The 24,560-nt window shown below is 41.9% G+C and overlaps 1 protein-coding gene across 2 annotated transcripts in view; it reads right to left on the bottom strand.

Moving 5' to 3' along the window:
- The window catches only part of FLNB (filamin B), a 4,683,119-nt gene that overhangs the window by 49,351 nt on the left and 4,609,208 nt on the right, over positions 1 to 24,560 (bottom strand). For both annotated transcript variants that reach the window (XM_044078788.1, XM_044078789.1), the window contains one exon: positions 9,801 to 10,019. In XM_044078788.1, the coding sequence (XP_043934723.1) occupies positions 9,801 to 10,019 (219 nt within the window). The remainder of the gene's footprint in view (positions 1 to 9,800; positions 10,020 to 24,560) is intronic.

Raw genomic sequence — 24,560 nt, 5'->3', positions numbered from 1 at the left:
AAATACACCATGAAAGAAGTCCCCCCACTAGCTAGCTATTAGGAGGGTAAACACCCTAGGAGTATCACAGAGGGGAAGGAGGGAGGGTAATCCTGACTGCAGATGCTATCCAATTCGGACATCTACATTTATGGTAGGTACAAAACTGTACTATGTCCTTCATGGATGCATCTGCAGTCATAACAACTGGGTAGAATACCATAGCCAACTAGGGGAGGAGGATAAAGGTAGATTATGGTGTGTTTAGGATCCCTTGTAGAACAGCAGTGGCAAACCCTGCTCGGGATCTGGAATATAGAGGTAAATTATAATGCTTGGCAAATGTATGCACGGAGGTCCAAGTAGCCGCCTCAATAATGTCTTTGGTAGCCACTCCTCGTAAGAAGGCTGTGGTAGTGGCTGTTGCCCTTGTAGAATGAGGTCTTATGTTCTGTGGAATTTGCTTTCCATGGAAGGAGTAACAGAATCGTATGCAATTTCCTATCCATTTGGAGATTGTCTGTTTGGAAATAGCTTTTCCCTCCCTTCCTGTTGCATAGGCTACGAAAAGTTGGTCAGTCTTTCTGCTATTTTTTGTTCTGTCCAAGTAGTAGCGTAGCTGTCTATGTACATCCAAGGTATGCAGTATTCTTTCCCCTCTGTTTTGTGGGTTGGGAAAGAAGGTAGGTAGGTGGATTGCCTGGTTTAAGGACACTCTGGATACCACCTTAGGCATAAATGTAGGATTAGTCCTCATGGACACTCTATCTTGGTGGAAGATTAGAAAGGGTTGCACTGCCATTAAGGCCTGTAGTTCTGAAACCCTCCTTGCTGAAGTAATTGCCAGTAGGAAAGCAGTTTTCCATGACAGGTGTTGCAGGTCTGCTGTTGCTGCTGGTTCAAAAGGTGATAGAGTCAATTTTTCTAGCACAAAGTTCAAGTCCCAGGCTGGTAATGGTGGTTTCCTTGGAGGTTTTACATTCTTGATTCCTCTGAGGAACTGCCTGAGCAAAGGGTGTGAAAAAACAGGTGGATCAAAGCTGTATTCTGCTGAAATAGCTGATGCATGAATCTTGATGGAGGAATAGGACAGGCCTGAATGAAGTAGTTCAGCCAGATACTCCAGAATGTTGGGCATATCTATGTTTGATACATCTTTACCTCTTTCTGAGCTCCAAATGACAAACCTTTTCCATTTCCCAGCATAGTTTCTTCTTGTTGAAGGTCTGCGTGCTTCAAGAATAATGTCTTTAACTCTTTGTGAAAGCTGTGGATTAGCAGCTGCTATGTGATGTTCCATGCAGTCAGTTGCAACGTTTTTAGGTTTGGATGCATGGTGCTGTAGTTGTTCTGAGTTAGCATCAAAGGCATCAGGGGTATTGGCCACATATTGTTCCGAGACATGCTCCTCAGCAGTGGGTACCAATGTTGTCTTGGCCAGTTTGGAGCTATCAGGATTATCCTTGGACGTTCCTCCTTGATTTTTAGTAATACTTTGTGTATCAAGGGAAGAGGTGGGAATGCATATGCTGTTAGTCCTTTCCAGCTGAAGGAGAGCGAGTCCACTTTCCATGCTAGTGGGTGAAATGTCCTTGTGCAGAATTTTTTGAGCTGGTGATTGAGAGGTGATGTGAATAGATCTATCTGAGGCATTCCCCATTTCTTCGAGATGGTCTTGAAGATGTCCGGGTGCAGCTGCCATTCGTGGACATCCGATGTAGTCCTGCTTAACATATCTGCTAGAGAGTTTTCTTTTCCTGGTACAAATATTGACTGTAACTGGATGTTGTAGCTGAGTGCCAAGGTCCACAGCTCCAAAGTCATTCTGCATAGGGGGTAGGAATGAGTGCCTCCCTGTTTGTTGATGTACCACATGACTGTGGTGTTGTCTGTCCTTATCATCAACTGGCCTTCCTTGAGAAATGGTCTGAACTTTTGGATTGCCAGTTTTACTGCCAGCATTTCTTTTAGGTTGATGTGCAGGTGAAGTTGGTCCTGTGTCCACAATCCTTGCACGCATTTGTCCAGCATATGTGCCCCCCATCCCAGGTCTGAAGCATCTGTTGTGATGGTCTGGCTTGCTTGACCTTTGCGAAAGGGCAGGCCTGGGTTTGACTGGCATGCGTGAGCCCACCATAGGAACTCCTGTTTTAAGCATGGTATTAGTGGAATTTCCGTTTCTAGGCTGTGTCTGTGTTGGGACCATAAATTCTTTAGGTACCACTGAAGCTTTCTCATATGTAGTCTGGCAAATGGAACCAAGATTATGCATGATGCCATGAAACCCAAGGCCTGCAGTACCTTTCTTGCTGTTAACTTGTTCAGATTTGTTAGTGCCAAGAAGTAAAGAGGGAGTTTTTTTGTTTTTCTGTAGTTAGGAATGCCATTTGCCTTACTGTGTCCAATTCCGCTCCCAGGAAAGTCCTTGTCTGGGATGGTATCAGCCTTGACTTTTGTAAATTGACTGTGTATCCCAGTGCTTGAAGCAAGTAAATGACCCTTTGTAAATCTGTTGTCAGCTTGCTTTTGTTGTCCCCTTGTATCAGACAGTCGTCCAGGTATGGATAAATTTGAATTCCTGTAGTCTGCAATGGGCGATTACTGATGCCAGGCATTTTGTGAATACTCTGGGCGCAGTAGATAAGCCAAAGGGCAATGCTGAGAATTGATAGTGCTCTGATCCTGCAAGAAATCTGAGGTATCTTCTGCAGATAGGTCGAATGGGGACGTGCAGGTATGCCTCCTTGAGATCTAGAGTTACCAGCCAACACTCCTTGCCCAGCATGGGAAGAAGTTGCTGTAGGGTCAGCATTTTTAATTTTGGGACAATGATGTAAGTATTTAGGGTAGACAGGTCTAGAATTGGTCTCCAACTTTTTTCCTTTCTTGGAACTAGGAATAGTCTGGAGTAGAACCCCTTTCCTTGCTCTGCTGTTGGCACTTTTTCCACAGCTCTCATGTTTGCTAATTCCATTATCTGTTGTAGAGCCTCTGTTTTTTGATTTGGAGGTAGATTTGGCATTCCTCTTTTGACTGGTAAAGTGTGGAAGTGGAACCGGTAACCTTGATCTATGGTTCGTAAAATCCACTTGTCCTTTGTTATGTGGTGCCAGTTTTTGAAAATAAGGTTAGCTTTCCGCCTAGAGGAGCTGCTATTTGTTCCCTGGTTGGCGGGTTTAGGTTTAAGTCACTGTGGCTGTGCTGATGTAGAGGCAGGTGTTGATTCTGTGCCTCTGTTGTTACCTTGCCACTGTCGTCCTCTGTAGGCACCTCCTCTGGATTGGTTTCTGCCTCTGGAACGTCTATTCCTGCCCCTTTGAGGTCTTGTGGAGTCAGGAAAGGACCAATATTTGGCAGGCCAGTTCCTGCTAAACCTTGGGGGTTGAACCTGCAAGAATTCTTTAACTGTCTGGACTGATTTTGCCTTTTCTTCCATTTTCTTCATAACCTGCTGGGCAGGTGTACCAAACAAACTTGATTTATCCATAGGAGCATCAAGCAATTTAGATTTAACATGATCCGGTAAAGCTTGCTCCTTTAGCCATGCATGCCTTCTAATTACTGTGCCAGTCATGGCTGATCTAAATGAAGCCTCCAGTGCATCATAGCCACATTTTAAAGAATGGTTACTAACCTGCTGTATGTTATTTACCATTTCTAATACATAATTCTTATCAAGAGATTCATCAGTGGTTAGCTTTTTAGTTAACTGATCAAGCATAAACTCTTGGTATTGTATCATGTGAAACTGACAATTTAAAGCTCTAGCTGAAAGAGTGGCTGAAGTGTAAACTTTTTACCCCATCTGTCTAATGACCTTGCTTCCCTTTCAGAAGGAACAGGGTTTTAGCTATAGTCGACTACTGCCTTGGGACCCTGGGATATAGTTTCGGGTCTGCAAGAGGGCCTTGTAGAGGTGGTGATGAGTATCTGGCACCCTGTAAAATCTGTCTGGTTTGGCAGGGGCTGGGGTAAAGAATCTGGAGCTGAGCAGGCATCATTGAAAGCATCATCCACCACAGAGAGAACAGGAGGGATAGCTAAGGGCCTGTGCTGTGGTAGGTGCAAAAGGTCCTAAGTCTTTTCCTGGAGTCTGAAAAATCCTGTTGCTGCCATTGGAACTGTTCTCGCATGGCATGCAAGGTTTCCCCAAAGGAGAATTCTTCTGGAGGAAGCAGCTGGAATGGATTCTTCAGCATCAGAATCTTCAAAATTGGAGAAAGGAGCCTCTGGCTGGTCAGTTATGTCTGATTCATCAGCAGAATCATCAGAGGACACTGGCTCAGGGGCTCTGCCCTAGGTCTCTTTCTGGGGCTGAGAGGCCCTGTCTGGGTGAGATTGAGTTCCTCTAATTAATGAAATTAAATCTTCTGCCAAGGTAAGCATTTGAGAACTGGCAGAGGGCCTGGTGGAAGGGGGTTTAACAGGCACTGTTTTAGTAGTCTTGGCTGCTTTAGCCCTGGCGAAGGCCTTAATGGACATGGCTGCTGGAGGCCTAGCAGCACCACGTGCTGGGGTAGAGACATCCAAGGGAATGGTGTCTGATAAGTCAGTGGAAAGCACCGTAGTGGGTAAAATTTCTGAGGCCGATTCAAGAGTGTTAGCAGGGACCTCAGTTGTAGTGATAGTTTCAGGTGTAGTTTGATCAGTTTTCTCAGTTTCGGCCGAAACCGAGACACTCGCGGTTTGCTTAACCATGGTTTCGGCCGAAACCGCGGACCGCGAGTGTCGGTCTTTTCTTTGCGTTTTGGCAGAATGCGAAGTCGGAGGGTCCGGCGGCATAATGTACGCAAAGTCAGAACCGAAAAACTGTTCTGCAAACTCTGACCCGGCGTCTAAGCGTTAAATCGGTTGAAAGAAGCACAGGACGAACAAGCTGCTACGTCGTGGGCTGGGCCTAAACAGGGCAGGCAGTAAGAGTGGAAATCTTTATGAGGTATTTGTTTCCCACAGGTTAAACAATTATTAACTTTTTCTGACATCGGCTGAGGCAAGAAAGAGTCCCCAACGGGGTACTTAGCTTTAGAAGTCTTGGTAGTATTCGGTAGAAGTAATCTCTGGATCCGACCGACCGGCACTTGCGAACAGCTTCTGCTTCGGGCGCCACGCGGCAAGAAAGACTGAAGAAAATGGCGTTGGCTGATGCTTATATACCCGAAGACCAACAGAGATGACGTCGGGTGAAGTGCGACATCAGCCGAAGCCGGACCCGGACTTTGGAATCCGGCCGACTGAAGGGCTGCCTGACGACAGGACAACCCAGTTGTTATGACTGCAGATGCATCCATGAAGGACATCTTCTTGTTCTAACACTGGGTACTTTACAATGAAGTCTAAAAAACTATTTTCAGTAACTTAAACCCAGTTTAGAAAACGGACTTGTAAAATAAGAAATCGCACACCAGTCACACAATTCCAAAAGAAAACATTTATTATACACAGGTACAACCTGTTAAGAAACAACAATACTTATTTACTGTACTAAATCAATGTGCACTCTCCCAAAAATGCAATAACCCTAAACAGAGCTTCATCTTATCTGTTATTTTAAAAATTTGTTGACTGTTACTGTGGAGTTGGCACACAGTACCACACTATTACTGGAAATCAAGAGCAGAAATGCACTGTGTGCCTACAGTCCATTGCACTTCTGATCTAACATACTGTTCCTAATGGAATGAAATATTCAATAGCTGAAGCAGTGTATTATGGATATTCAAATAAGTATTGTCATCATTACACGTTTTGCATTTTCTGATTAGCAGCTTCTGATGTGCTTAATTCTCAGCAGTACGTAGCACACATGCGCAGGATGTTGCTTTATGAAACGAAAGGTAAAATGAAAAATACAAATGATTTTTTCCCAGCTTTTACACAGCAAACCATAACATTTAGGTTTACCCATCTTTTCTCTTTTTTCCCCATTCTGAAATTTATGTCAGTGGTATCCAAGACCCTATGAGAACCAACAACGGTCTCTCATGGCTATTCCTTGGAACCTTGGTTGGTGCTAGATGCACTCAAAAAGCTACCACTGATAGTTTTTTTTCCAGTTATTTGAAACCCTTCTGACCCTCATAAAGATTTCATAGATATTCCAAGGCCACTGTGTCTCATGACCATTCACGACTTGCCAGCACCCTCCCCTCAATCTGCACCTCCTTTCACCAGGAGTGCCACACCAGTAAATCTAGGAGTAAATCTGTGGCTACCAATCCAGTCACACAGGTCATATTTAAAGGAAGCAAGTGATTGCATTGCTTAATATGCAGGGGAAGTTTATTTCAGAGGATTGGGGATGTTTGCTAATAAATGTGTCCCTCCGCTATGTTTTGTTTATCCTCTGGTAAAGATTTAGGTTTTTGTTCTAGTACTCGTGGAGATACAGCACTTGTAGAGATACACGAGGTCCAGGACAACTAGGTCTCTAACAGTGCAGTAAGTAAGATACTGAATAAAATGATAGAACTTCCAACCACTCTTGGTAGCTCAGAAACTTTATACTTGTGATCTTTTTGGTTAGTATTACTTGGGGTGTTTTTAACAGTTTAATATATTTAGTTAGATACATCCCAAAGGGGGTGATATACTCAATAATTGGTCTAATCAATGCTGACTATAAGGACGTGATTACCTCTTTAGACCTTTATGATATTCCTTTGGAAATTAGCTGTGTTAAAAGGATTTCCTGACAACCTTTGTCACATGATGGTCAGACTTGTACAAGACAAAATGCACAGACATCTGAATGTAGTAGGCTACAGTTCTTCAAGCAAGTAAATATTCAAAAGCCAAAAAAAATGTTAACCACAACAATGTAACAAAAGATTATAATTATAATAAAGTAAAACAGAGAATAATCCACAGGACAAATGCTAAGTTGCGAAAAAAGTTAATGTAAAGTAAACCAAGACAGATGCTCACAACGTTGTGAGCATCTGTCTTGGTTTATTATAATTATAATGGCAATTACAGACTCGTAAGTTTGACTAGCCTCATGTGCAAAGCCATGGAAAGACTGGAATTAATAAATCAGTACATAGGGAACCTCCCACACTGGACCCATCTCAGTTTGGATTCAGCAATGGCAGGTCATGCTTACTCAGCCTGGTGAATTTTTTTGAAAATATCACCAAAGCAATAAAGGCAAAATGGTACAGACCACATACCTCGGACTTAGCCAAAGCTTTTGACACAATTCCCCATTCAGGCATAGTAGAAAAGCTAAATAAACTGGGAATAAACTCCTACATCACCTGCTGGATTGCCAACTGGATCACAGATAGGACCCAAATAATCAAAATAGGGGAAGTTATGTCTGCAAAGAGACCAGTCACCAGTGGAGTCCCCCAGGGTTCTGTGCTGGGACCTCAAGTGTTTATCTACTTTTCAAGTAAAAGTCAATACCAAAGGGCTCTGGCTAAGTTTGCAGATGGCTATAAGCTGTAAAAGATAGCAATTTACCCCAATGAGACAAGTTACCTAGGGTTAAAGTGAAATTGGCTCCCCAAGCATAATTCAAAGAACATGTAGTCTGGTACTGGACTTGGATGAAGGAAACGTTATTTCTGTGGATAAATTTGAATACCTGTCCACCACAGGAATTCCTCATTTGTGACATCTGCAATACGAATCAGTGGGTCTAAAGATGAATTTCATAGGTTTCTGAAGTGCTACTACTCTTGTCTAAGGTGTAAGAAGAGTGCATACAAATACACATCCCAGACCTATGGATGGCTATCTTTCTGTGAAGGTTTGTGGTTGACAGAACTTACCTGCACTAAATCTCTGTTTGCGTGTCCTTTGTGGGAAGACATTTACAGCAATGAATCTGTGATACATCATTAAAAACAGACACTGAGGGGGGTCAAACAGGCTTTCTTATATTTCAACATGATGCTCAGAGACCATACGAATGCAACGGTTTGATTCACGTGCTATGTCAACAATTTCTTTTCCACTATTAAATAATCATCTAGATACAAAGAATGGCTCTGTTTTGCTTCCTCAGATGTAAAAAGACTGGAGCAAAAATTATGGAAAATACTCTGGAAAATGAACATAACCCAAATGGTACAGCTGAAAACTGAAAATTTTAGGTTATCTGGAGTCTGAGAGGTTTCCTGTGAGAAAGTGTCAATCGAATGAGAAGATATGCATCTTTCGTGTCCTGTGCAGCCATATACGAGTCCTATTCTAGAAAATGAAAGTGTCTTTATATTGACCATTAACAAGAACTCCACATTTAAGAATCTGCTTCAATTTCATAAATTTAGAAGTTATCTTGAGGTCATGTCCCTTTTACGGAAAAATAATCTGGATTAAAATGTTTAATGTCTCCCGAGTTCAGCTCTTGATGTTAATGGAACGTACAGATGTTCTGCTCTAACATCCCCTTTCTAAGTCAGACTAACTTTCTAAAGGCAACCACTGAAACATCAGTTAAGTAAGCATCTACAGACACAAATCCATATTTTAATGTGTGAACTCCAATCCCGTGTACTACATGGTACTTCTCTACTTTATTAACAGCACTACTGTTGGGAACAGACAGAAAATTTTCCTAATGGTCTTTAAGATGGATCTTTGATAAGAAACCATATAAGCGAAACAGTTCAATGTTCTAACACTTGATGTACTAGAATGATACAATCTTTTTCTAGAGATTATTGTACAGTCAAACATGCATGAAGAAAGTACATTTTGGGAAGTGCAACTTCGCCAGCATGTGCAGAACACTTTAAAACACAATTTTCACTAAACTGGGTGTTAAAGGGTTTCATACTAAAAATTGTTCAACCATCTTAATAAATATTTTATTAGTACCCATAGTCATGCTGTGACTGTTTTTTTACTCTAATTTTTATAGTGGTTTTAAGTTTTATTTCCATTTGCTGTTTTTTTTTTTATAAAAATGGGTACTTTGGAGGGGGTACCAATTTACCTATGGCAATTGCTTTGAAATACCTGCCCTGCAAATCAGCTCTGAAATGTATAAAATCCTTGTGATTTACTGATGTTACAAATGTGAGAGCTAGCTTTATGAAGCTCAAAGTCAAGGTTTTTATCAGAACTCACTTGTCACAAAGTGCCTTGCTGCAAGTGCACACGCAAGTACCTTAGGTCTATGTATCACACAGAATTCTGCTGAAAAATTAGCAATCTGACACAATGGCACTCTGATTATAAAATAAGTTGCTGTGACATTTGTATGTCTATAGTATAGCCGGTTTACTATCAAAACATCGACATTCGTAACAATGAACGCTCAATATTTCGAAAATGACGTCATACTACCTGAATCCTAATTAGGTTAAAATGTCGAATCTGTTCATTGAATTCAAATGATTCGACATTTATGTTGGAAATCGGCCATGATGGCAGTGTAGGTGCAAACGTAAGTTATACACCTACACTGTCATTCACATTTTAGCAGGAGGGCAAGCCCCCCTGAAACCCCCTGCAAATTAAATATTATAACTCCGATACCGCACTACAGTAAGGAAAAGGATACATTTCCCAATCTGCACTGTACCGCGACTCTACTCATAACATCGAGCTCATATCAGTGAATGCACACTTGCATTCGCTGATATGTACTCTCAGTCTCCTAACATTCAGCAACATGGAAGTCGACTAACGTTTGACTTTCCGTATTCGCTGAACCAATGTTCAACCTTTTGACAGTAAACCAGTATAACCTGGTTGATGATCTGCTTCAGAGATGTCAGGTCAGAAAACAAGTAGGAGAAAGAAAGACAATATAAAGATATTTTTCTAGCATATAAAGACCCATACACTGTTGTGCATTTTTCTCTTACCTGTAACATTTGCCTTGAAGGGACTGCCTTTTATATGATTAGGACCTCCATACTTAATTCCAATATGATAAGTTCCAGGGGCCATGGGTGTATACAAGACTCTATAACCGTCAGGACTTTCCTGACAGTCCATCTGTACTTTAGAAGGTCCTTCAATTGTTACACACAAAGCCCCGGGTCCAGCTCTTGAAGTGTTAATTGTGAACTCAGACTGACAACCTAGAAAAAAGAACCACAGATTACAAATCAACTTTAAACTAATGCATTGTAGACTTAATCTTAATAGTAACAGTTTGTTTGCAGTGGCTTCAGTAACGATCTCTGAATTTAAAAAGTTGAGACCTTTGATGTGCAAATTCATAATGCCACAAAATCAGCAGATATGCTACTCACACTAAAAGTGCTGACAGATAATTATTTCACCAGCTGCAATACTTTCAGGCTACAACAACCAATGCTCCATTCAGCAACATTATTAAACTTTGAAGTGATCAGAATATTCACAGATTATAAAGCATACATAGTAGTTGAAATATACCTTGCAATGCTTGACAAGGGTGAAAGGAATAAAAGTGGAGGTATGTCTATTTACATCAGAAATAAATATATCCCACGGCTGGTCAAACAGTACAATGCCTTTGAGCTGCTCCATGCTCAAATCACTATAGACAAAATCCAATAATCACTTCCTTGCCATCTATAGGTCCCCTTCTATGACCCAGAAAACCCATACCATGTAGTTAAATGTATTAGAAACAATAACTGTCCAAACCAATACCATATTCATTGGCAACTTTAATTACCCCACTATTAAGTGGGAATCCTATATGACACCAAACAAACAGGCAAAGAGATTCCTGGAGTTTGTAAACACAAACTCCCTGAACCAGATAGTCCATACACCAATCTGAGGTGCAGTTATACTGGATCTGGTCCTCACTAATATGGGAGAGTGCTGTATACCCCCCTACTGTAATGCCTTCCCTGGTAAAGTCAGACCACAAAATGGTCTCCTTTGAAGTAAAAATAAATCCTGGACCCCCCAGCTAAACCTGGAATATTCAGGAACTACTCTAAGGCTAACCTCCTGCTATTAAGTGATAATTTGGCAAAACCTGAACTCTCCATAAATCCTGAGAACACTGCTGCCTATGCAGAACATTTCACAGAAACCATGTACAAGCATGTTAATAGCTGCACAGAGGCAACTGTACCCACCAGGAAGAAGTACAGAACTAACTAAAAAAAACAAACCACCCTGCTGGAATCACAAAATCAATAGGCTATATAACAGAAGTAAGAAAATCATGGCAAAGGTTAGGACGTGCAGCAGCCAGCAGAATAAAAGCACTCTCGTCAAACTAAACAACCATATTAGAGGACAAATAAAGTCTACCAAAGCCAAATTTGAGGTGAATCTGGTCTCCCAGGCAAAGGACATTCACAAGGCATTCTTCAGCTATGTCCACAACCTGAAAGGCAATACACAAATGTATGCAGAACTCATTGTAAATGGAGGCACCTATACTAAGCCAGAAGATACTGCACACCTACTAGCCAATAAATTCATCTCCAACTTTACCCCTCTGTTTCCCTCAACTTTCCCGCAGGAAATACCATCTAACATAACACCCCCTGCTATCACTACGGAACAAGTAATTAATGCTCGCTCTCCAAGGCCAAGAACACTGCATCAACAGGCCCAGACAATTTCCCAGGATGCCTTCTAAATAGCATGAAACATGAACTATCAGGGCCTCTGAAATTGCTATTTAACTATAGTCTCTAAACAGGCTTTGTGCCACATGAATGGAGAACAGCAACAGTCATCCTTCTGCACAAAGGTGGTCCATCTACAGACCCTGGAAACTACAGACCCATAAGTCTCACTAGTCTTATATGTAAAGCCATGGAAAGAATTATCATGGAAATGATCAACAGTGATACAGTAAACCTCCAGACACTGGACCCAACCCAGTTTGGTTTTGTCAAGGGCAGATCATGCCTACTCAACCTTGTGCACTTCTTTGAGAAGGTTACCAAAGCAATGGATGAGGGCAGAATGGCTCACACTGCCTACTTTGACCTGACCAAGACATTTAACACAATACCCAACTTGGGCATTGTTGACAAACTCAAAAGGTTAGGTCAGCCGGTGGATAGTCAACTGGCTCACAGACAGGACCCAGGAAGTTAGAATTGGGAAGTCCACCCCTACAAAGAGGCCAGTCACAAGTGGAGTTCCTCAGGGATCAATCCTTAGACCGCTCCTTTTTGGCATTTACTTCTCTGAAGTCAAGGCCAATGTCAGTCATCCCTGGTTGACTAAATTTGCAGATGATTGCAAATTAGGAGCTGTTACTGAATGCCACGCTGACACAGATGTTCTCCAGGAGGGGCTGACACAGACAAACAACTGGTGTCAGAGCCATGGACTAAAACTAAATGCCAAGAACTGCATAACAGTATCCCTCAGGAAGTCATCCACCCCTGCTAACTATCATTTATGGATTTATTTAACATTTGTTTCCCGGGAAATTCTGACTTTGAATGAAGCCAATTTTCAGCGCAGACCCGTGGGAGGAAACCAGAGCACCCAGACGAAACACACACAAACGCAGGGAGGACATGCAGACTCTGCACAGAAGGCACCCCAGCCAAGAATCGAACCAAAGAACTTCTTCTTGTGAGGTGACAACGCTACCGCTGCACCACTGTGCCGCCCAGATCATTTTGGGAACACACCCCTTAGAACTGACCCTGTAGTCAGGGACGTAGGGACACACACAGATAGTAATCTAGTCTTTGACCATGACGTGTCTACAGTACTGAATAAATCTTTCTATGCTGCGCAACTTATAAACAAAGGTATGGCATTTAAGTCCAAGGAAGTCATTGTTCCATTGTATTCAGCTTTCATCAGACTTATCACTGAGTACAATGCCTCCTTTGTTATGTACTTAACCAGGCATATCCAACAACTGGAATGTCCACAGATGTTCCTCACTAAAAGAATACAGGGCTTAAGTAACATGTCCTATGGAGACTGCCTCAAGGCTCTATCCCTGTATTCTGTCTCCTATAGGCTTTTGAGGGGAGATCTATGCCTGACATACAGGGCATTGTCAGACCCCATTATGATGGACTTCCTGCAAATCTGCAAAACAAACAGCATCAGAATTACCCATTCTAAAGACTGAAAACTTGCCTGTCATATAAATAGGACCTGTTGGAGAGACAAGTACGTATCCCAGAGATTACCCCATCTCTGGAATAGACACCCCATCCATAAGAAGCAAGAGTTCCTCCCTAACCCAATTCAAGTGCAACCTGGACAAATGGATGGGGAACAGGAAATTCATCCCTGATTTGGCACTTATATCTCTAATGGACACAGGCAACCTGTAAATGGTTCATCTCCCAGGCCCTATCTTGTAAATGTTTCATCTCCCAAGACCCTGCTTACATTTGTCAAGGGTATCAGAACTTATCCGAGATTTGGGATGTATGGCTAGGCTTAAAAAGGGCCTTGTGGTCATTAGCCTAGTAAACACCTATAAACCTATAAGATTTCTGGCTCTACTCAGGAGTATTTTTTGTCTTACAATACTCACGACTAGTCTCATCTTGCTCTTAGCATTACAAAACAGATGGTGCAAATGTCTGTTCTGAACTTAAATCTTTCACAGGTGTACTTGTTGGTGACTTTTTTTTCAGGGATATTTGTAGCCACCCCCCCCCTCCTCAAAAAATACAATAATAAAATTCTCAATGCAGACAACAAGCAGTAATAATTAGAGTCAAAGGTAAGTTTCAGAATGTATGCATCATTTAGTATTTGGAAGTGACTAAAAAACTAGGATTAGCAGGGTGGTTCACTTCAGTGGATAAGCAATGCACTCATTTACAGCAGTTTCCTAATGATGTCCTTGGGGGGGGGGGGGGGGGCAGGGGTTAATGTGTACCAAGAACAGGTGATATCTAGTCTGTCTCAGAAGACTGACAGCTGCCTGTGGCTTGACCTCATCACCTATTAAGGTACTGCAGCAATGATCCTTATGACAAAGATCATTCAGTATCTTCTGTCCATCCTGAAATTACTAAGGTGCAGAACTAGTCACCTCACAACAAGAAGTTCGTCGGTTCAATTCTTGGCTGGGGTGCCTTCTGTGCGGAGTATGCATGTCCTTGAATCTCCTACTGATAAAATACCTTTCTTTTTAGAAAGGAGGAACAGTCTCTAAAGGCATTTATGAGAAAGAGTCAGAGACTGTTCCAGGAGATTCAATGAGACTGCCTGGTCTCTAAGGGAGCTTTAAAGCAGAACCTGGACCTAAAAGCTTTAGGATATGGCCATCTGAACCCATTTCTGGAAACCACCTGTTCTTAGTAGTGGCTCTTCAGCTGCAAACTAAGCCATCCTTTTATTTTACTTATTTGTTAACATAGTATGTGGTCTGACCCTAGGACCCTTTTCAGTCATAACCCAGACTCTAGCTAGGATCACAGTAATAACTGAGAGAGATACAAGTGTGTGTATGTGTATATGCAGCTACACCCATATACAAAATAAGTTAAAAAAATGCAAAGTTACAAAGCTACAACATTTCAAAGAGAAAATAAAACAAACAGTATGTTATATACTTCATTCACCAGGACTGAGATCATTAACAGTGTATGTTACATTTCATCATTGAGAGGTTAACCTATGGCACTGAAACAGTTACATTTACATTCACTGTGAAGAAAGTCTTTGGGCTTGGTTTCAATAATGAGTTGGTTTACTACTTCACTTTTGCTGGGATACTCTTCTAATAAGCTTGTCCTAACTTGAGTAATGCTTTTTCAAAAATAGGATCTTTAAATGCAGGTGTAATTAAGGTAAGAATACTTCCTTTATTTGTTCTGAGATCATAAGATGGGGTTCTTATTGTAAGTTATGAGGCCAGTGGGGACACTTCTGTTCATTTACTACTATGTAGAGAAAGAAGGCTAGCAGATAAGTTGCTCGTCCTGTGACTGAACATTTGCAGTAAGTGGCACTGATGACACCTTCTTTATGCTACTTTATTTAACATTTGTCTACCGAGAATTCTGACTGGGACAGAGACCATTTTCAGCGGAGGCCTGGGGAGAAATGCTCCAGATGCATGTCTTTGGAATGTGGGAGGAATCCAGAGCACCCAGTGGAAACCCACGTGAATGCAGGGAGGACATGCAGGCTCTACACAGAAGGCACCCCAGCCGAGAATCAAACAGTAGAACCACTTGCTGTGAGACAACGTTAACTGCTGCACCACTGGGCCAGCCCAGTTATACTAAACAACGTTTTTTTTTGCTATTTTAGGAGCATTCTGATATTTTATAAGCAATGAAGATCACTGGAACTTGAGGAATTACTGGTTCCAGAATACAAAGTGGCATTGTTAAACGGGATCTAGTGCTCTCTGTAAATTGTCGGTTTCTGTACTGTATTGTACTGGTGTTGGAGCCGCACTTGAATTCCAGGAGTGTTGCGGTACAACAGGTGTCTATTTTTTTTTTTTTTTTTTTAACAGGAAAAGCAAAATATAGATTGTTTTCGTACTTCCATTTGTAAGGGAGTATAAGACACCCAAACCATCTTGAATATAATTTTTGCATCCATGCCTTCCAACAATCAAGTCTCCCCTTCATCACTAATTATACAATATGAGAAGGGCCATCACAGAGGCAGCCATGAGGGTGTTTCTTGGTCCTACATCCCAACAATGAGAGCTTTTGCTATGTTATGGTCCAACCCTTTTAGTGGTGATGACATCATGTGTGTCACCAAAAGTGTCATCTATACCCCCTTGTCTTCACATATACACTCACCACATATGCCAACACGGCCTACACTCACCAGCTTAGATGGTCACACCACATCTTCTCAGCAGTGGCTTCCCACCATCATTACTGTCCTCTGTTCTCCTGTTGAAGCCTTGTCATCAGTGCAGCCTCTTGAAGTGGGGAGGAACCGCAGTCCCTTCCCTCCAGGATGGGCACATCTCATCCTCCGTGCCTGCACTGTCACATATCAGAATTTGGGTCAGTTGGGCAGTAGTTAGGGCTTTATCACTCTATGCCAATAGTACTGGCTAACTATCTCTTTTTTTTCTTTTCTGAGAGTAGGGGGGGGTCGGGGGGGGTGACAACCCTCTTACAAAAGAAGGGACCAAACTGCTACAGGACAATGCTAATGTTACTGAGGCTGTCTCTCAACCAATAAGCACTTTAGCAGTGCAAAATGCCAGTGTGTTTCAACCAATAAGGACTCCAGTAGCAGAGATAAATGAAACCGCACCCCTAAATTTGACTAAGAAGCAAGTTCTGATGCAAGTAGGGACAGCTGAGGTATCCGAAACAACAGTTCACGCTGGGACTGTATCGTCTAGTTTTTCGGTCTCTTTTTCTCAAATACTGATAGCCAATACAATTCCTGGGACTTCAACGGCATCTTTTACATTGGAAAATCAACTACCGATAAAAAGGAAGATCAAAGAAGCAGAGTGAGAAAAGGATGTATCCGACGTCTGCAAAGTGTAGAGAACATACAGGGAACAATGAAAACACGGAGCAGACATTGACAGGTTTGGTAGTTAATCTTTCTTCTATAGTGTTAAGACCAGCCCACATGTCTTTACTGAGTAAGGTACTTTCCTTTATCTCAGAGCAAAAATCTGACTTGGTAAATATTTTGAAGGACTTGAAACTATTTGCTAGACCTGTTTCTTTAAAGACCATGTTTGGCTACAAATACCGATATTTTTAAAAGACCAAGTACTTTTGTCCCAAAGTCTCTCCCTAAGGTAGATACTTTTATTACAGAATGTGAGAAACAAATTAGGGAAGTATTTGAAAATGACAGAAGGTCAGCTTTTCATAATTTAAATGTATAGTATTATGATGTATTACGTGAACTGAAAAGTATGAATTCTGTAGAAATTAGACCAGCTGATAAAGGTAGGGGGATTACTATAATGAACAAAGTATTGTACATTGAACAAATGTTGAAGATGTTGAATGATAATACCACATATTTATGCATTTCTAAACAATTTGTTAAAGGTATGATTGATAAAGTATCATTTTTAATTTTCGATATGCTAATGATGCATACGATATCGGAGGAGTTATTTAGAGATTTTAATACAGAATATTTATTTATTTATTGGCATTTGTTGACTAGGAAAGTCCACTGGGTGAGTACCCATTTTCAGTGGAGGCCCAGAGAGAAAAGCTCCACAGTTGAAGCAAAACAATGAAAGTTAAAATATTATACATTTAAATTACAGATCTGGAAGAAGGCTCCACAGTTACACAAAATCATACTATCACAGAAATCGACACAAATGCAAAAAAGAAGCTATGCTCTCACCATAACGTTCCATGCGAGATGTTCATCTCACCATCATTCTTAAAGATGAGTTCGGAGACGATCCTCAGCTCTGACTTGGCCAACTACAAAGCTCGAGGTCTTCAAACAGCTTGAGGCCAAGTCCCTATCCCATGATGCACCTTGTGTTACCTCAGATCTTGTTTGCTGCCTCTAACAATACCATATGCCATTCAATCCCTCTTTAGGTAAGGAAACCACAGGAAAGACAATCAAACCATGATAAAACATGAATCTCGGCCCTCGAGAAAGTCTGGAGGGGGTTGGAGGGTGGGAAGTAAGAATGAAGGCAAGATGAACAACTCACATGGAACACTATGCTGAGGAGTACATAACTTCTTTATGTGAAGTTGCTCTATCTCGCCATTCATTCTTACAGATGGGTAGCATCCCAAGCACCATCTTTCTCAGGTGGCTCACGAGAGTATGTTTCTCAAGACACTGGAACCAAAAAAAGCCTTGCCCCTGGAGGCCCTATCGACTTTGTAATGCGTGATAAAAGTATGAGGCTTTGACCAAGTGGCTGCTGCACAAATACTATCTATTGGTAGCCTGGCAGTAAAGGCTGAAGATATGGAAACAGCTCTGGTTGAATGAGCCTTTATTTTGTGTTGCAGAGGTATATTGGCAGCTGAATAAGCGAAGGTGATGCAATCTAATAACCATTTCGAGAGAGTGGTTTTTGCCATAGGGCTACCTTTTCTGGAGTCTGAAAAGGAAACAAAAAGCTGTTTATATCTTCTAAATTCTTTGGTTCTATCTAGGTAAAATTGAAGTTGTCTGTGAACATCAAGTTTGTGCAGCATATACTCCAAGTTATTGGTATGTTTGGGAGAAAAAATGGTAATTCTATCGTTTGGTTAAGGTTAGCCTCAGTACAAACTTTAGGTAAGAATGAAGGATTTCATAGTGAAACTCTATCAGAATGAAAAATGAAATACGGTGATTTCATAGACAAGGCCTGTAACTATGAAAATCTTCGGGCAGATGTGATGGCTACTAAGAAGACTGTCTTTCAAGACAAAAATTTCAATTCCCATGAAGAAGCTGGCTCAAACGGTGGAAGAATGATGCGTGAAAGCATAAAATTTAGATTTGAAGGTGTATAAGGGGATTTGACAGGTGGTCTAAGGGGAAAAGTCCCCCCTGAGAAATGCTTTGGATAGCTTGTGTGACATTACATTTAAGCCTTCAGTACCACGATGAAAGTTAGAGATCGCAGCGAGCTGCACATGAATGGCGGCTGCCGCCGCTCCCTTGTTGAAAAGCATAGTCAAAAATTATATGATGGAAGAAATTGGGGATACGTAAGGGTCAATGTTATTTTGAGAAGCCCATATAGAAAATCTCTTCCATTTGCTGAGGTATAATTTCCTAGTAGATGATTTACGAGAAGATATTAAAATACATTGTGGTTCAGTTGAGAGGTTATGGAACCTGGCTATGTTGGGAATTGGAGCAGCCAAGCTGTCAATTTCAGGGTGTGAAGAGAGGGATGAAGAGCCCTGATGAGTGCATCAGAAGGCTCTTCCAATAGATGAGGTCGAAGAAAGGGGAACCAAATCTGACAATGCCAGTAGGGGGCTATATGAATGATGGCCCTTCTCAGGGCTTTGGCTTTCTGTAATACTTTGGGTATCAGGGGTATTGGTGGGAAGGCATAAAGGAGACCCAGAGGCCAATCATGTATGAGGGCATCCCTTGGGGCATCTCCCAGAGGGGGGGATTAGGGCAAAATAGCTTCTGCATTTTGTATTCATGGGGGATGCAAAGAGATCACAGCAAGGCTGGCCCCATCGGTGGAATATTCTTTCCATTACTTCTTCTTTGAGGGACCACTCATAAGGCAACAAAATTGCCCTGCTCAGTTTGTCTGCTATCACGGTGGATTTCACAGGGGTATGCATTGCTATCAGAAAGTGCTGGGTGGAGGTAGCCCACTGCCATACTGTTAGGGCCTCTCGACAAAGGGGGTAGGACATGGGTCCTCCTTGTTTATGTACCAGACCAACAACATGTTGTTAATATGAACTGCAATTGTCCCCAGAGGGAGAGAGCCCTGAAAGCACTGCAACGCCAAGAGTACTGCTCTCATCTCCAGGACACTGATATGCAGATGTGTCTCTTGTTCGCTCCATGTGCCTTGGGCTGTTCTTCCCTGAAAAATGCCCCCTCCACCTGATCAGGGAAGTATCCATTGTCACAGTGGCCGATGGTGAGGGTAGGATAAAAGGACGACCTATCATTACTTGGAGAGAGGTCAACCACCACCGAAGATCTTTTTTTTTTGCAGGAGTTTGTTAGAATGATCAGATGTGACATTGGGAGTTCTTGATAGGATCATTGTGTGAACAGGAACCATTGTAGAATCCGCATGTGCATACGACCCAAGGAAATTGCCATGATTGCAGCTGCCATTGTCCCCAACAATTTTAGCACATCTGAGGCTGGTACCTTGTCTCTCGATAGGAGGTTCAGAATTTGTTGTCGAAGTACCGATATCCTTTCTGAAGGAAGTTTTAAAGTGGTGGTGGTGTCCAAATCTGCTCCAATAAAAATGATATGTTGCAATGGCGACAAGGCAGATTTTTCTGTGTTTATGGTAATCCCCAGTTGATTGCAAAGAAAAAGCATGGTGTCCCTGGCTTGTATAAACTGATGCCTGGTGGTGGCGGTAAGGAGCCAATCGTCCATGTATGGAAACACCTGGAATCCCAAACGCCTCAGGTGAGCTGTGACCACTGCCATACATTTGGTGAACACTCTGGGGGTTGTAGTGATACTAAAGGGAAGGGCTCGCAACTAGTAGTGATTGGCTCCCAGCCAGAAGTGCAGATGATCCCTGGATGGTCTGGCCATTTTTATGTGGTAGTACGCATCCTGGAGATCTATCAGCACATCCAACTATCTTTCCCTAAAAAGGGAAGTATCGACAGTAGCGTGACCATCCGGAACTTGTCCTTGACAGATCTGTTTAGTCTGCTAAGGTCCAAAATAGGTCTCAAGTCCCCTGTTTTTTTTCAGAACTAAAAAGAATCTTGAGTAAGTTCTGAATCCTATCTGGTTTGCGGGGACTGGCTGGATGACTCTTTTTCTAGCAACCTTTGGACCTCTACGGTTGCTTGTTCCCTGTAACTGGGTGGAATGTCCAGGATTTTTGTTATCAAGGGAGGTGGAGTGGCGAAGAGAATAAAGTATCCTCTGGATATTATGCTTTGTACCCAGTTGTCTTTTATTTTTAGCCAGGCGTCTGGGTACAAAGATAAGCAACTGCCGACTGTCTCCAGAGTTGGACAGTCGGGCCACCTTTCAAGAAGAGTCATATTACTCCTTTATTGGGCTGAAGACCTAAGGATACTTGTATTTACATTTTTCGTTTACCGAGTTTTTTTCACTTTGTACTTGTCCACCTTTCAGGAGCACTGGTAGGGCTTCCCAAAAACTGATCTCTGTCGCCCTAATTCTGCAGAACCCCTCTGCCGGGAGGGCAGTGTCTTCCATTATTACCTCCTCCTCTGCCCCTGGAGGGGGTTCACCAAGTGTGTCCTGAAAGGCTCCTTGGGTTTTTCGGAACCACATCTTTCCTCCCTTCTGATCTTTGGGGTAGGGTCTAGTGGGAGTGGAAAAGCAGACTCCGATGGCAGACAGAGTCTTTCCTTCCTGCTCACACCTGGTAAGAGTTTCCTTTACTTTAGCCCCAAAAAGAGATGAGCCATCAAAAGGGGTGTTCTCAAAAGATGACTTAAAGGGCTCCGCAAAGGAACATAAGCGCATCTAGGAGCGTCTCCTAACAGCAATTCCTGCACCTGCTGCCCTACTTGTTCCATCAGCTGCATACGAGATCAGATGCATGGAAGAGATTACTACGGAATTACGAGTAGCAAGCTGGGAAGCAACCTTGTCTGCTACTCCCTCAGCTACCGTACTCTGTAGAGTATTTTCAAGCTCTTTTAAGAGATCTCTTTGCAGTCTCGTAAAATGTGTGAGATAGTTCAATGATCGCATGGCAAAAGTCACTTAACTGAACATGCACTTCCCATATCTATCCATGATCCTAGAATCTCGATTAGGAGGATGGACAGATGAAAAAGTTTCCGACATATCCTTTTTGGTGGCTGCTGCCACTACCAAGACATCAACAGGCACTCCCTTCATAAAAAAAGTCTTGTCTTGAGGAGAAGAAATAACTTTATTAGGCCTCCTAGGGACAGGCTCCATGGTGTCTGGAGACTTCCATGCCCTTCATGAAACCAGCTCCATAATCTTATTGAAGGGCGGAGACACCCAAGAGGTGGAGGGCTGAGACCCAAGAGCTTTCAGGAGGACCGACTCATCATCAATAGGGTTGGTGGGCTTCCAGCCACCCCTCTGCTTTAGGATTTCCAAGATATCTGCAATTGAGATATCCTCCGAGGGGGACCGTAGGGACCCTTCTGACTCATCCAAGTCAGTGTCTGAGGTGACAGATTCTTGTGGGGAGTCTAGGTGCCTCCTCTTATATATTCTCTTCCTGGAAACCTCATCAGTGGGAACTTCTGGTGAGGTCTCGGAAGAGCAGGGTCCGCCCAGTGAGGCTTCCTGAGGCTCAGGGTCTCTACGCTTCAAAGGGATCTGGGAGGCAGAAGTAGACACAAGCGCTTTAGGGGAGGAGGTAGTTGGTCCTGAAATTGTGGATGTCCTGGGGGACATTACTCTCCTCATGGAATCAAAAGCACCCCTGCTCTGATGCGAAGGAACCCCCGGGTCTGAAGAAGCAGATGATTCCCTTGGCACCAGAAGAGTGGGCTCCAAATCCAACCCCTCTGGCTTCGAAGGACCGGTTTGGCTCGGAGGAGGAAAATAAGTAGATGGAAGAACAGCTGTATGGTTCCGAAGCCACTTGGGTCAGAACCGATAATCTGGCAAACGCCGGTGCCTGTAACAACTTCTGCACCACACGATCCACATCCAAATCAGATAGACCTATCAAGCACTGAGATGAATGGATTGATGATGCCACCGATTGCAAGTCTGGTGATTTCAACACTGCAGAGACCGGTTCCAGGACTGGGGACCGGCTTCGAAAAGTTATGACACTCTGCTCCGAAGGCTGTAGAGCCAACATGGATAATTTTTTTAGGTGGGGTCGGAGCCAAAATTCTATGCTCTGAGGATGACGATTTCGATGACTTGGTAGATTTTGGAGACTCTGATGTCTTATCATGATCGTTCAAAGCTTCCTGAAAAGAGGATTTTAATACCCCTCTGTCAATCAGCTTTCTCTTTCTTTCTTGTAGAACGCAGCTACTGAAAGAATGGCAAATTGAGCAGCTCTCTTGTAAGTGTAAAGCACCCTAAACACAGTTAATGTGACCATCAGTCACAGACCTTTTCTGTCCACACTTTGGGGATTTTTTGAACCCAGATTTTGGGTTGTTTTTCCTTCTCTTTGTCAGCCATAAGTAACTGTAATACAAAACCAACAAATATGTGTAAGACCTACAAATATATCACTAACTACTAAGAGTAACAAAGAGACACTATGTTCACCAAACACACAACTATTCTAATGCAAACTTTCAAACAGTAACTAGCCTCCTAAATTAAACGGGCTCTACAATTCTAAGTAAACATCTAACTACTAAAGTTTCTAAGAAAACACTCCTATTGTAAATATAAACACACACAAGAAAAAACCTGTTTAAATTACAAATATGAATATCTCAAAGTCTAACGTTTTAAATCTAAAGGCATACCAGAATATTGGAAGGGAGATTATAAAGAGCTAATAAAACGATGGCCAAAGGAGCTATAGAAAAAGCTTTGAAAAATAGCAAACAAACTAGTTCTACAAATCCTACAAATGTTTCTAAATGGAAAGGAAACTTAATAGGCTATAATTAAAAGTTTTTTAAGAGAAAAAAAATTTAAAGAAGAAAATTCTACTGGCCCAAGCTGTGAAGGATCCTCCAATCTGTTGCAGTGGCAAACTAGATCTGAGGTAAAACAAAGTTCATCATGGGATAGGGACTTGGCCTTGAGCTGTTTGAAGACCTTAACTTTGTAGTTGGCCGAGTCAGAGCCGAGGATCAGCTCCGAACGCATCTGTAAGAATTAACGGCAAGATACAACAACTTCACATCAAATGTTATACATGCACCATACCACAAGTACAACTGTACTACAGTAAAAAAAAATAGGCACATAGTAAAGGACAAGTATTAGAGTCCCAAAGTAGTAAAAAAAACGAGGATTCCAACCACAGTGACCACCAAGAACACAAGTAAAAGGCTGGAAGGAAGCACTCAGGTCCACAAATTCTTCCAAGGTTTAATGTCATCAAATTGAGAAAAGCAAAACACCAAAATGCTTTAGGTGGGCCTTAGCTATGTAATTTATTATTATGATGAAGTTCTTGTGAACAAAAACATATTTGGAGTGTTAGCAGCGTTTTGCTTTTCTCAATTTGGTGACATTAAACCTTAGAAGAATTTGTGGACCTGAGTGCTTCCTTCCAGCCTTTTACTTCTGTTCTGGGTGTAACACGTATTAGAGTATTGCTATTCATGGAGTAAATATCCTATTAGTTCTTGTAATTTACGGACTTCTAAAAATACATAAACTTGCCCACTGCCCACCGATGAGACCTATTGCCTCTAGTAAAGATTGGGCAATGGAAGCATTGTCAATTTATATAAAAAAAATTATCAGTAGTGTAGACCTGTGAAACAGTTTTAAAAGATACTAAGTATTTCCTGAGCAAGGTATATACTAAAGTTGCAACAATGGGAGGTATTTTTTGTTTGTGATACTTGATATAGAATCCCTCTTTACGGTAATCCCAAATGAGTGGGGAATTGAAAATATAAGGGATTTTCTGAGTATGAGAAATTTTTTTACTAATGACAAAGTAAATTTGTTATGCACTTTTTCATGTTTAATGAAGATTTTTTTCCTCCAAATAGGAGGTGTGGCTATGGGCACAGCCTGTGCCAATAGCTACGCCAACTTGGCTTTGGCACAATGGGAGACTACTCAGTTATTACAAGGTGATGAACTTAGTAGAAATATATTATGGTATACCCGGTTCGTAGATGATATGTTCCTTTTGTGGAATGGTTCTTTACAGTTATTACACAATTATATTGATTACTTGCATACAAGTACATCTTTCTTTTGAGACTTAGTCACAAATATTCTTTTGAACAAATAGAGTTCTTGGACGTGATAGTAAAAAAGTCAGATTAGGGGAGCATAGAGACTAGCCTCTTTAAGAAACTTTGCAGAAAGAATTGCCTGCTACATAAGAATAGTATGCACCCAAGACATGTTACCATAAATGTTATGAAAGGACAGTTCCTTAG

This window comes from Protopterus annectens, chromosome 7.part1 (genome assembly GCF_019279795.1).
Source record: "Protopterus annectens isolate FY-2018-M chromosome 7.part1, PAN1.0, whole genome shotgun sequence".
Lineage (NCBI taxonomy): Eukaryota > Metazoa > Chordata > Ceratodontiformes > Protopteridae > Protopterus > Protopterus annectens.
The sequence above is the reverse complement of the archived record's forward strand: the minus strand, read 5'-3'. Positions and strand labels throughout refer to the sequence as shown.